This window comes from Melospiza georgiana, chromosome 26 (genome assembly GCF_028018845.1).
Source record: "Melospiza georgiana isolate bMelGeo1 chromosome 26, bMelGeo1.pri, whole genome shotgun sequence".
Classification (NCBI taxonomy): Eukaryota; Metazoa; Chordata; class Aves; order Passeriformes; family Passerellidae; genus Melospiza; species Melospiza georgiana.
Window position 1 is genome coordinate 5,763,912 of NC_080455.1, and position 10,979 is coordinate 5,774,890.

The 10,979-nt window shown below is 44.3% G+C and overlaps 2 protein-coding genes across 2 annotated transcripts; both read right to left on the bottom strand.

Annotated features, from left to right (window-relative positions):
• Positions 1-92: 92 nt before the first annotated feature.
• On the bottom strand, positions 93-8,434 carry AP1M1 (adaptor related protein complex 1 subunit mu 1). Its single transcript, XM_058041067.1, has 12 exons — positions 8,330-8,434; positions 7,735-7,891; positions 7,290-7,357; positions 6,705-6,835; positions 6,423-6,570; positions 5,917-6,043; positions 5,107-5,249; positions 4,366-4,437; positions 3,948-4,106; positions 3,209-3,334; positions 2,926-3,001; positions 93-2,191 (listed from the first exon to the last, which is right to left on the bottom strand). Exons 1-12 carry the CDS (start codon positions 8,369-8,371, stop codon positions 2,169-2,171), a joined length of 1,272 nt encoding a protein of 423 aa, XP_057897050.1. The 5' UTR covers positions 8,372-8,434; the 3' UTR covers positions 93-2,168.
• Positions 8,435-8,984: 550 nt separating this feature from the next.
• Positions 8,985-10,374, bottom strand: FAM32A (family with sequence similarity 32 member A). The gene is made up of 4 exons (XM_058041092.1): positions 10,270-10,374; positions 10,010-10,148; positions 9,863-9,916; positions 8,985-9,707 (listed from the first exon to the last, which is right to left on the bottom strand). Exons 1-4 carry the CDS (start codon positions 10,344-10,346, stop codon positions 9,639-9,641), a joined length of 339 nt encoding a protein of 112 aa, XP_057897075.1. The 5' UTR covers positions 10,347-10,374; the 3' UTR covers positions 8,985-9,638.
• Between the last annotated feature and the right edge of the window lie 605 nt (positions 10,375-10,979).

Below are 10,979 nucleotides of genomic sequence, written 5' to 3' on the forward strand. Positions count from 1 at the left end.
CCTCACATTGTAAGAGCTGAGCATTCTCTGAGATCAGAGGCTACTACTTGGTGTAGATCAAACTGAAAAAGAATCAGGCAAAATACAACTGATTCAAAGAGGACTTTCTGCCTTTATTACCTTCTGGACAAGCATGGCTGATGCCCCATCATCAAAACAGTCAAACTGCAACAAAACAGGAGAAAACATGGTTCTGGTCCACAAGATCCAAACTCCAAGAGGAAAACAAAGATGGAGAGTCACATTTTACAGGCATAATTATTAGAGCAAACACTTGGAAAAAATAAAGTCAGCAGAAAGTGATTTGTCAACCAGTTACAGTTTTAATATAAAAAGTTTTAGTCCAGTCATAAGCTTAATTATTCAAATGAAAATGAGTAGTGGAACTGAAATCTTAAACAAGATGATTCTGTTTGAACATCAAGCTTTTTGGGTGACAAACAGAGTCAGAATACACCTGTGCACACCCAGGGTTGCCAAAAACTGGGGGTGTGGTTGTTGCCAAACACCACCAGACATGAGATTTCCTGAGGCAAATCTTCTGTGATGTCACAGCAGCTGCAGCCTGGGGGGAGTTGAGCTGATTTTTGGCTGATTTACACACAGGTGTAGCTATGTACAGTCTACAAGGATTCAGTGAGGACAGTGACTGAAATACCTTCTCACTCTTTGTGGACACTCCTGGACTCTCCCACCAGTGGAGAATTTTGCACATAGTGTATTGTCACATCACATCTGCAGACATAGATATTTAGATTTTGATGGTGTAAGTTTAGCACCTCTCAGGAGTACTAAATTCAAGCTAAAACAGCCTAAAAGTTGTGTAAAGAAAATACTGATAACCGTCACAATTTTCCTGAAAATAAAAACCTCACCAAAACCCAAAATAACTATGTACACCCATGCCAATTGTAGCTTCTGAGAAAAAAAACAATGAAATGGCATGTAAAAAAAAATAATACCTTGAAGAATAACATTGCAAACTGTTATTCATTCTGCCAGGAAGATACAGTAATAGCTGTTTACAAACGGAAAGGACTGAGAAAGAAAACATCTCTCCTTAGGGCAAATGAAGTTAAAGAATTCTAGCAAACTATAGCAAAAAAGGGGAAATATTTGCCCTAAATTAACACAAAAGGCAAGCTGGAAGAAAGATGGCAACTGGATTTTTGTCGGCCTCTTCTTATACAGTAACTTCCAGGAAGAGCTTGGAGTATATTACTATTAATTGGAAAAATAATCATAAACACCCAATCTTCCTACCAAATCACATTACCTCTAGAAGGGTTTTGGTCTTTTAATACCTAATCTAAGGCTTTGTGCCTACATCTGACAATTGGGAACTTGTTTGATGAACAGGAATTTGAAAAAGCAAATACTGGTCAGTTGGCAGAGGGTTTGCAGGCCCTGGGGTGTCACAAGGTTGGAATTCTTTCACCTGCATTTTGCTGACTGGAGGCAGCAATCCTGCTCCCACAGGCATTTACTCCTGTTCTCAGTTAACTTAGTCTTTAACAAACCCCTATTTTTGTTTCCAAACCTTTCACTTGAAGCCGTTCTCTCAGATTAATTCCTTTGAAACCATGCAAAAAAAAAATCAACGGTGTTTTTTGACTTCAGATAATTTCAACTCATGTTCTGCAATTTTTTTTAAGTTAACAGAGCTATGAATGAGTTAAGGCACCCAAATGCCCAGAAAAAAAATAATAAATACCTTGGGCTAAATACAATGAAGTGTTCAGCAGTCATTTAATTGCACAATCATCTCCCTAATTTGTAGCATAATGCTGCCAATGTCTTTAGGGAATCTAAAATACAAATACCAGAAACTCTGCAACTGTGACTGACAAGGCATCAACAAGACATTCCCAAGGTTCATTCTGGATTCCTGGCTCCTCAATGTAACTGCTACTCCTAATGTAATTAGCATTTAGCAGCAAGATCAGCATGTTCTAAGAATGAAATAAATATTCACACAATCAATACTAATGGTTCAAAAGCTCAAACACATTATTGAAATCAATAAATTTCCAATCTTTCTTCTGTCAATCCAAGATTGCAGAAACGAGACCCTTGGCAACAACATTCACAGCTCTCAGGACCACAGAAGTTTCTGCACATGAATTCTAGGCCTGAAGGTTTCTTGTCTGTGGTGCCTGGGAGGTGTTTCACTGTGTTCGGAGCTGGTAGTCTGTAAAGGGAAAAAAAACCAACAAAAATCCAATTTTACTAATTTGTCTCATTCAAGGGAGTAAAGCAGAGCAGCAAGCTGGGATAAAGTGATAAAATATCTTCTTGTTTAATGTATATTAACAAAAGAAGATGTAAATATCAATAAAACACTAAAACCCTTCAAGTGAAAGAGGGAAGGGTTAGATGGGATAAGAGGAATAAATTCTTGCTCATATCTGCAATTCTGCCTCATAGCTGGGGCTGCCCCTGGATCCCTGGAAATGTCCAAGGCCAGGCTGGGCAGGGCTGGGAGCACCTGGGACAGTGGAAGGTCACCCTGACATGGCAGAGCTGGAACAAGATGAGCTTTAAGGTCCCTTCCCACCCAAACCAGTCTGGGATCCAACAATTCTGTAAAATAAAAACCCCAACAAAAACAAACCCCACCGTTTTTGCTTGCTAAAAATCAAGTATTTTGTACTAGACAGTGTCTTATGCATTTTAAAGCTGACAGAATGACATGGGTGAGCACACTGCTAATGACATGTTTGTTTTTAAATTTCCCAAATTCCAGCTCAATTAGAAAATACTTGAACAGCATTACCACTCTACCCAGTGGGTCTTTTATTAACACAGTAAAAGGGATTAGAAAAGAAACAGTGTGGTTTAATTTACTGTGTATCCATACTCAAAACTAGGAGTTTCAACTTTGTAGGTGTATTCTGGAGAAACAAAATATTCCTCTCCTCTCACCTCCATTCTGGGTGATGTACCTCACCCAGGGCAGAGCCTGGTAGCCACTCTTCTCAATTATCTTTAAGTAACGAACCTGCAAAAAAAGATCTGTAAGATATAAAGCCTCCCATGCTGACAAAGCAGCATTTAGCAAAAAAAGAAAAGCAAAAAACCCAACCATTTTATGGGTAAAAATCTGTCTTGTGGATAAAACTGAACAGGAATCATCAAGATGAGAAACACCTCGTGTGTTAGAGCCCACCATGTGAATTTATCAGCATTTCTGTTTTCAAACACTGACCTGGATTCCTGAAGTGGTGAAATAGGGAATCTCAAACTTTACACTAATGGGAGGTTTTCCTTCCTTGTCTTCAGCTTCAACACTTGGAAGTCCAAAGTGAGCTCTCATCAGGTATTCTTTTCCACCCTATCCAAAAGAGACAATTGTTTATTTTCTTGAAACAAAAAAAAATAATAAAAACTTGCCATGATAGAAGTAGTTTTCTTAATGTCAAACTGCTGAACTCCACTATTCATTCCAGCTCTTCTCCAGGGCTTCAAAGTGACATGTATTTTTATTTTTAAAATCTTTTTGAAAAAAAGAAGCAGATCCAGCCTGAGGCATAATTCATTTTCTTCCAGCCTCATACTCAAAAATTCAGATTAAATAGTGACACACAGCTGCACTATCACACCATTAGCAGTGGACAGAGCTCATGCTCATGGAACCACCCAAGAAGTAGAGCCTGACAAAACTCAAACAGCTGCTGCTAAAGCCAGGCCAAGGATTACACCACCCAGAGACATCACTCAAAAATCTGCTCTCTGCCCGGGTTCTGAAAAAATATCCAAGTGAAACAAATATAAACAACATCTATTAGCAAATTCCAATCTTTCATCCATGAATAAAGAGGAAGAGTCCACTGCTACTTGTCTGATACCAACAGGATTTGCTTTAAGCAGAGTTTAAATGTGAATGGACTATCAGTGTTAAGTAATTATTACACTCTTTGGTGGTAAGAGTAAAAAATAACACTTACTGGGAAAGATTTAATGGACCAGACAATTTCACTGTTCTCTGGAACCCATTTGACACTTCCAACAGTGGTTTTAAACTTTGGCGAGTCTGCATCATTTGGAACTGGGATGTGAATCTCCACATTGTTGGCAGTTGATCTACGCTTAAATTGACTTTTTGCCTAAAACAATCAAGCAGAAAAGCAGAGTTTAAGTATTTCCATGATGCTGGTGAGCTCAGAGAGCTGTGAGACACACAGCTCCCCTCCACCCCAACCTGTGTGCTGACAACCAGAACTGGAACTGAGATCATAACTGACAAATGAAGTCTTCAAAGGTGTCTAAGTCCCATAGAAATGCTGAATACTTGTACAAAAATGTACAAGCTTTGAAAACAAAGAAAAGAAGACTAAAATTAGCCATAATTATTTAATGTCTGACCTTGATCATGTACTCGATGCGGCTGTGGGAATGTTTCTCAATCACAGATTCAATCCAGATCAGGGGTTTTACCTGGTGGTGGAAAAACACAGCACAGCTCTGAGTTTTACTCTGACAGAGGCAGCAAAATGTTGCTTTCCCTTAAAGCTACACTCAGTATGCGAGCCACAGAGAAAATGCAGCCTGGGGTATTCAAAATGACAGAACTGTGTTTTTTTTAGGAAATAATTATACACATGAGCAAGCACTGATATATCAATGAGCAAATGTACAAGAATTATAGGCTTAAAAATGTATGTCTCAGATTAATCCCTAATAACAAACAATTGCATCAGAAAATATTTTATAGTTTTACACACTGGGGACTGAACTATTTCTTTGCTAAAGACCTTCTCTAGACTGAATATTTTGACTTTTCTTTATCACCATGGCTGGCATACTCCAATAAAATTAAGTGACTAAATACTGTTAACAAGCACAGTTAATTATTACACTGCCATTATGTAGTTAGATTAAAAACATAGTATTTCAAAACCAGTTTCAACAGAGTTGAAAATACAGAGATTTATTGCTAAGTGAAATCTAAACTTCCTTCTTCCTCCAGAAGGAGTGAGCACCAAGTTTTGCTATTCACAGATGACTCAAAAACCCCACAGTTTAGGAGAAAACAAAAAGAAGGGAAAGCTGTTGTGGCTACAATCTAAACCATTCTCATTTCAAAAGGCAGAGATGCAGACTGACGTGGGTGTTGAGGCGATAGGACATGAGCTCAAACTCTCCATCGGGTGGGATGAAGGAGATTGTCCGGTCGTTCTCAAAGCGAGAGAGACGAACGCACTGGTGGAACTTCACATCTTCCAGTTCTACTGATTTACTCTTCCCACCTAGCAGAAAACATCAGGTCACACAAACCATGGCTCAAATCTCAGCAGAGCACAGCTGCTGCCCGCTGACATTCCCTCCTTTTAGCCAATTTCCAGGATCAGGGCAGCGACTGTGCCCCTGTGCTGGGCACTGCTGAGGTTCCTCAAACCCTGTGATCAGTTCTGGACCCCTCACAACAAGGACAGGATTGAGGCTGGAGTGTGTCCAGAAAAGGAAACTGAGCTGGGAAGCAGCTGAGGGAGCTGTGGGGGACTCAGCCTGGAGCAAAGCAGGCTCAAGGGGAGACTTCTCACTCTCCATGACTCCCTGACAGGAGGATGGAGCCAGGTGGGGTCAGGCTCTGCTCCCAGGCAACTCAGGACAGCACAAGAGGAACTGGCCTCAAGCTGTGCCACTGGAGGTTTAGGTTATATTTTGGGAAAATTTTTTCACTGAAAGGATGGCCATGCATTGGCACAGGCTGCCTAGGGCACTGGTGGGGTCACCAGCCCTGGAAGTGTTCAGATCCCTGTGGATGTGGCACCTGGGGACATGGCTTAGTGCTGAACACTAACAGTGGTGCTGCTCAGCAGTTGGACTTTGTGATTTTAGAGGGCTTTTCCAACCTCCATGATTCTGTGATCCCAAACCTCAAGACTCTGTGATGATTGTGATGATAACACTCACGGCCTGTGTTATCAAAGAGAACTTTGTCATTCAGCCCAAGGCGCAGCTCTGGCATTCCTGACAGGAAAACTCTCATTTTAATGGATCCAACTATCTCACTCCGCAGCACATTCCCGTTGGCACTGACCTGAACAAAGAGGAACAGAAGGTAAGACATCTCTGATGGGGGACCTTGTGACATCCAGAAGCACTCCCACCCCATCCCCATGCCCTGGGATTTCTTGGATGTGTTTCTTATGAGGAATAAATCCAGTAGAGTGAATTAAATCAGGGACATGAAGCAGCACAGGCAGAAGATCAAAGGACATATCCGAAAATCAGCAATACACACAATTAAAGCATTATTTGTACTGGATTTCCTTGGGGGAAATTAATAGTTCCATTGCTTTGAGTGTCACAGCACACCCTCCACAGTCACACTTTCTATTGCAGGTTTTTGTACAAAATGCCGTTTTTAACACTTCCTACTACAATTCTCACACAAAGTTAAACTACAAGGTACCCACCAAAAGGTTAACTGACTCTATGACATCCAGGAACACCTCATTTTTCCTGTATTTTATCCCTTCTGATCTCCATGAAACAGCGTTTGTAACAGTGGCAGGCGGGCGTGGGGCTCCAGTTTCAAGTTTGTGGCCTTCCTGAGTGATGTACCTTCACAACCAGAGAATTGGCATGGAAAAAGAAAAGAAAATTAGTAATTTTGATCATTAGAACACATTGAAACATTTGTTTGCCTATGAAAAAAGGGTCAAAACACTCCTTTGTTACTGTTGAGTGATACTTACTCTTGTAAAATTTTACTATCAGTGGTTTGGGGATAACCAAAATCCATAAGCTCATCTAACAACTCATAAATAATAACAAAATTATCCCTAATGCTCTCTTCTTCCAACTCCTTGAAATATTCAGAAAAAACCTGAAATGCAACAAGAGGAGGGAGAGGGAGAAGAAGGACATTAAATGAGGCAGCACAGCACATGCAGAAGGAATTCCTGCATCTAAAATAATAATCTTGTAAAGTTCCAACCCCAACCCCATACTTTCCAAACAGAAGAAACTATTATGAAAAGTATTTATTCTGGAGAAAATATTTTTCTCAACAGGTACAGATGAACCAAATATAGATCCTGTGTTTGGATCATGCACCAATTCACAACCTCCTCCAGGTGCTCAGCTCTTGTGTAACTATTACAGCACCTGCCCCATCCTCTGCCTACACAGCTACAAAATACCAGTGCCCTTATCAGGTAGTTCTACAAAACAATCAAAAATAAAATAAAAATGCTATTATTGAAGTTCTTAAAAAATGTGAAAGCTCTATGCATTTCTATCTAGACAGAACACAAAGGTTACTTTTGAAATATACTCACCTGAACTACTTTATATAAAAATGAAAACACCAGTGATACACAAGCATTTTTCTTAGAAGTTGCAACAACTGATGAAGGATGTTCAGGAATGTGCATTTTAAAAAAAGTTGACTAAGTTCATTTTAAAAAACCTAATTTTCGGCAAATAGAGTTGCCTAGAGGAATTATGCATTAACTACTTAACAGTAGATATGATCTAAGGAGATATGAAGATAAACATTTAGGAAGTCACTAATTAGAGTAAAATTAACACTTTTCTGGACCTTTTGCTGCTGGTGCATTTTATACTATGTAAAGCACAAAAAGCCCTTATTTAATATAACCAACTTTACTGAATATAGGCTTTTTGTACCATTTCACCCATTCTCCAACTTGCATTTTGACATTAAAAAACCCAAATTAGCAGCCTCTGGCATGGTCCGCACATGTGCAGCACAAAGGATACGATACAGGTTGTTGTGTTTAATCCACATGAAACGAACTCCCCCATGTGCTAGGATAGGAGAAAGCGTCCCCTCTTCTTCCTTTTCCATAAGGATTGGCATAAAATGTTCCACCTCTGACATGTCCACATCTCCGCGGTAATTCCGACAGATCAGAACCTATACAGAAAGCAACGAAATCCCTTTTTCTCTTCCATAAGGACGTTCTCATGCAAGAGACACAAATGCTTGAAAGGCCCCTGTAAAATCACCCGGCTTCCCTCGAGCCTCTCTGCATTTACACAATGCTGAAATGCTCTGCCCATTAGAACGAATACCAACATTTAAGTGCAAAGTCATGTTTTCCAGACTTATCCTTCCCCTATTCCTGTTCGCACTCACTCTCACAACGATTTTAGGATACGAAAACAAACTCCTCTGAGGCAAAGCAGCTAAAACAGCGGCAGAGATGAATTAGCGGGGATGCCGCCTCACCTCGCCCTACCGGCGAAGGGCTACAGGCCACACTGCGCTGTGCCCGCCCAGGGGAAGCGGAACCCCCGCAGTCCCCGCAGCCCTCCCGGGGTAGCGGAACCCCCGCTCGGCTCCGGGCCTCACCTTCCCCTTGAGGTCCAGCACATAGACGGCGCTGGCCGACATCGCCCCGGCCGGGCCGCGTCCCGCCCGCCTTCCGCTTCCCCTTCCCCTTCCGCGGGAAGTGACGGCGCGGCCGCGCCCGGCGGCGCGCAGCGATCCGCGCCGTGCGGCGGAAGGACACCGCGAGAGAGCAGACACGTTAAATAGTCCCGGCGTGTTTTCCCCCGGGAATGTCCCGGTAGCGCTGGCACGGCCCCGGGGCTGTCCCGGTAGCGCTGACACGGCCCCGGGGCTGTCCCGGCCCGCCCAGGCTGAGGTGGGGCCCGGACAACACACGCTGAGCACCAGGGCTCAGAAGCTCATTCGGATTTAAGCGGCGCCTTACGAGTTCGATCATTGTGTACATCATCCCTCAGAGGGGTTAAAATCAAACTCCACACTCCCCGTTTCATGCGTATATCAGCACCAAAAAAAAAAAAAAAGGGATGAAAGCAGCGTTTTAATAAATTAAATAGAATTTACAAGTTGCAGCAGACCCTTCAGAGCTCAAGATGGAGATGATACCATTGATACTCAAGATAGAAATGATAGTGTTGATACTCAAAATAGAAATGACACTGTTTTCCACAAAAATCAGATTCAGCACCCAGTGCACAGCAAGCCAGTAATTACACACTCGAGAGACACGCTGATTATTTATTTCAGAGTTGCACAAGCCTGGATGCTCAGTGGGATCCCAGAAATCCAGCACATCAGCTATGAAAACTTGGATATCACTCAGAGCTTGTTGGCTGCTCTCTATTCCATGGATTAAACCTCCCTTCTTGCTGTTTAGGCTTCAAAGTATACAAAGATCAAATAACAAGGAATATGCTTTCGTAAAACAATTTTACATAGTTCACATTTTGCAACGTGGCCTCTGACAGAACTTGGTAGATAGTAGTTACACAATTCACATAACTTAATAGAGAAACTTAAATAATGTGAGCCTGTCAGACTCTTCACCTCAAAGAGGGAGAACTGTTAGAACCAAAGAAATAAAGGAATGGTTTCCAACTGGCTCACAGCAATTAGTTTTGGCCTTAATCTCACTATAAATACTAAGAAAAACCAGCCCTCTGCATCAACATAAACCAGAGATCCTCAGCCCAGAGAAGACACTGCTGCATGTTTGGTTTTAAAAAACAAGTCTATAAAATAAGACAGTATAAAGTCATAAAAGCTCAGAAGATGTATTAGACAATATGGAGAAAAGACAGGTTTACATGGCAACCCTGCTTGATACAAACAAAACACAACTCCAGCTCCAGAGCCGTGAAAAGCAGCCCGGTCATTTAGTCCAGCTGACTTTGGGAATGTCGTAATGCTCAGTCAGAGTATCCAAGTGCCTGTTGAAGTCCTGCGGGAGGAAAAGAGACAGAAAACGGGTGCTGACATTACCAAGCTGAACCACAACCTACCCTGCGTCCCGGCTTGTGTTTGACAAGGCGGAACAGCTCCTTCAGCCCAACAATAAACACGCTGGCCTGAGGAACTCGGGATGGTTTTGCTCACCTCCACTCGCTGCTTGTGGGTTTTCGATGCTTTCTTCAGGATCCGCTCCATTTGCTGTAGGAGACACAGAAGGGCCGGTTACTCCAGGCACTCGCAGCCCCCTCAGCGGCCTCACCCCGGGGCTCACGGGGGTTTTTAAAGCCTTACCCGCTTCTCCTGCATCTTCTCGTAGGCCACCTGCGCCGGGGTCCGCTTGTCCAGCCCGCGTTTCTTCTCCTCCTCCTGCTTCTTGCTGCTCACGATCTGCTCCAGGATCTGGGCCTTGTCTTTCGCCTTCTTCTTCTTCCTGCGGGGAGCGCCCGGTCAGCGCTCAGCCCCGGGGCTGTGTGTCCCCTCCTCGCCCCCCGTTCTTCCGGCCCCTCCTCACCGCCCCCCGTTCTCCCCCGGTTCCCTCCGTCGCCCCTCACCGTTTGCCGGCCCCCAGAGCCCCGCCGCTGCCCTTCAGCCGCAGCGGGCCGCGCTGCACCGCCTCGTAATCCGCCATGGCGGAACGGCCGCGCCCGCGCCCCCTGCCGGCACCGCCGCAACGGCGCGGCCGGGGCCGGGAGCCGTGCTCGAGTCCCGCCCGGCTGCTCCGTGAGGGGAACCGGGGCTGCCGTGAGGCGAATCGGGGCTGCCGTGAGCCGCCTTGCACCTCCGTGAGGGGAACCGGGGCTGCCGTGAGCCGCCTTGCCACCTTTGTGAGGGGAACCGGGGCTGCCGTGAGCCGCCTTGCCGCCTCTGTGAGGGGAACCAGGGCTGCCGTGAGCCGCCTTGCACCTCCGTGAGGGAAACCGGCCCCTCCGTCCCTCCGTGAGGGGGACCGGGGCTGGCATGAACCGCCTTGCACCTCCATGAGGGGGAACAGAGACAGCCATAAGCCGCCTTGCACCTCCGTGAAGCGGATCGGCCCCTCCATGACGGGAACCGGGAACGAGCCCCGCCCGGCCCCTCCGTGAGGGGATCCGGCAGTGAGCCCAGTCCAAAATTATCTCCTGAGGGGAACCGAAGCAGGACTTGCAAAATGTGGATGTTTTTAACCGTGTGCATTAAAGGAAAATAGTGGCACAGGCTGCCTAGGACGCTGGTGAAGTCACCATCTCTGGAAGTGTTCAAAAAACATGTGGATGTGGCACTT

Coding starts and splice junctions, on each gene's coding strand:
- AP1M1 (XM_058041067.1), bottom strand. CDS start 8,371: ATGTCGGCCAGCGCCGTCTATGTGCTGGACCTCAAGGGGAAG. Junction 7,358..7,734: donor TAAACACAACAACCTGTATC/GTATCCTTTGTG, acceptor ATCCTTCATCAG/TTGTTGCAACTTCTAAGAAA. Junction 5,250..5,916: donor TCTCTTTGATAACACAGGCC/GTGAGTGTTATC, acceptor GTTTTCTGCTAG/GTGGGAAGAGTAAATCAGTA.
- FAM32A (XM_058041092.1), bottom strand. CDS start 10,346: ATGGCGGATTACGAGGCGGTGCAGCGCGGCCCGCTGCGGCTGAAGGGC. Junction 10,149..10,269: donor GCTCTGGGGGCCGGCAAACG/GTGAGGGGCGAC, acceptor CGCTCCCCGCAG/GAAGAAGAAGAAGGCGAAAG. Junction 9,917..10,009: donor AGAAGATGCAGGAGAAGCGG/GTAAGGCTTTAA, acceptor TGTCTCCTACAG/CAAATGGAGCGGATCCTGAA.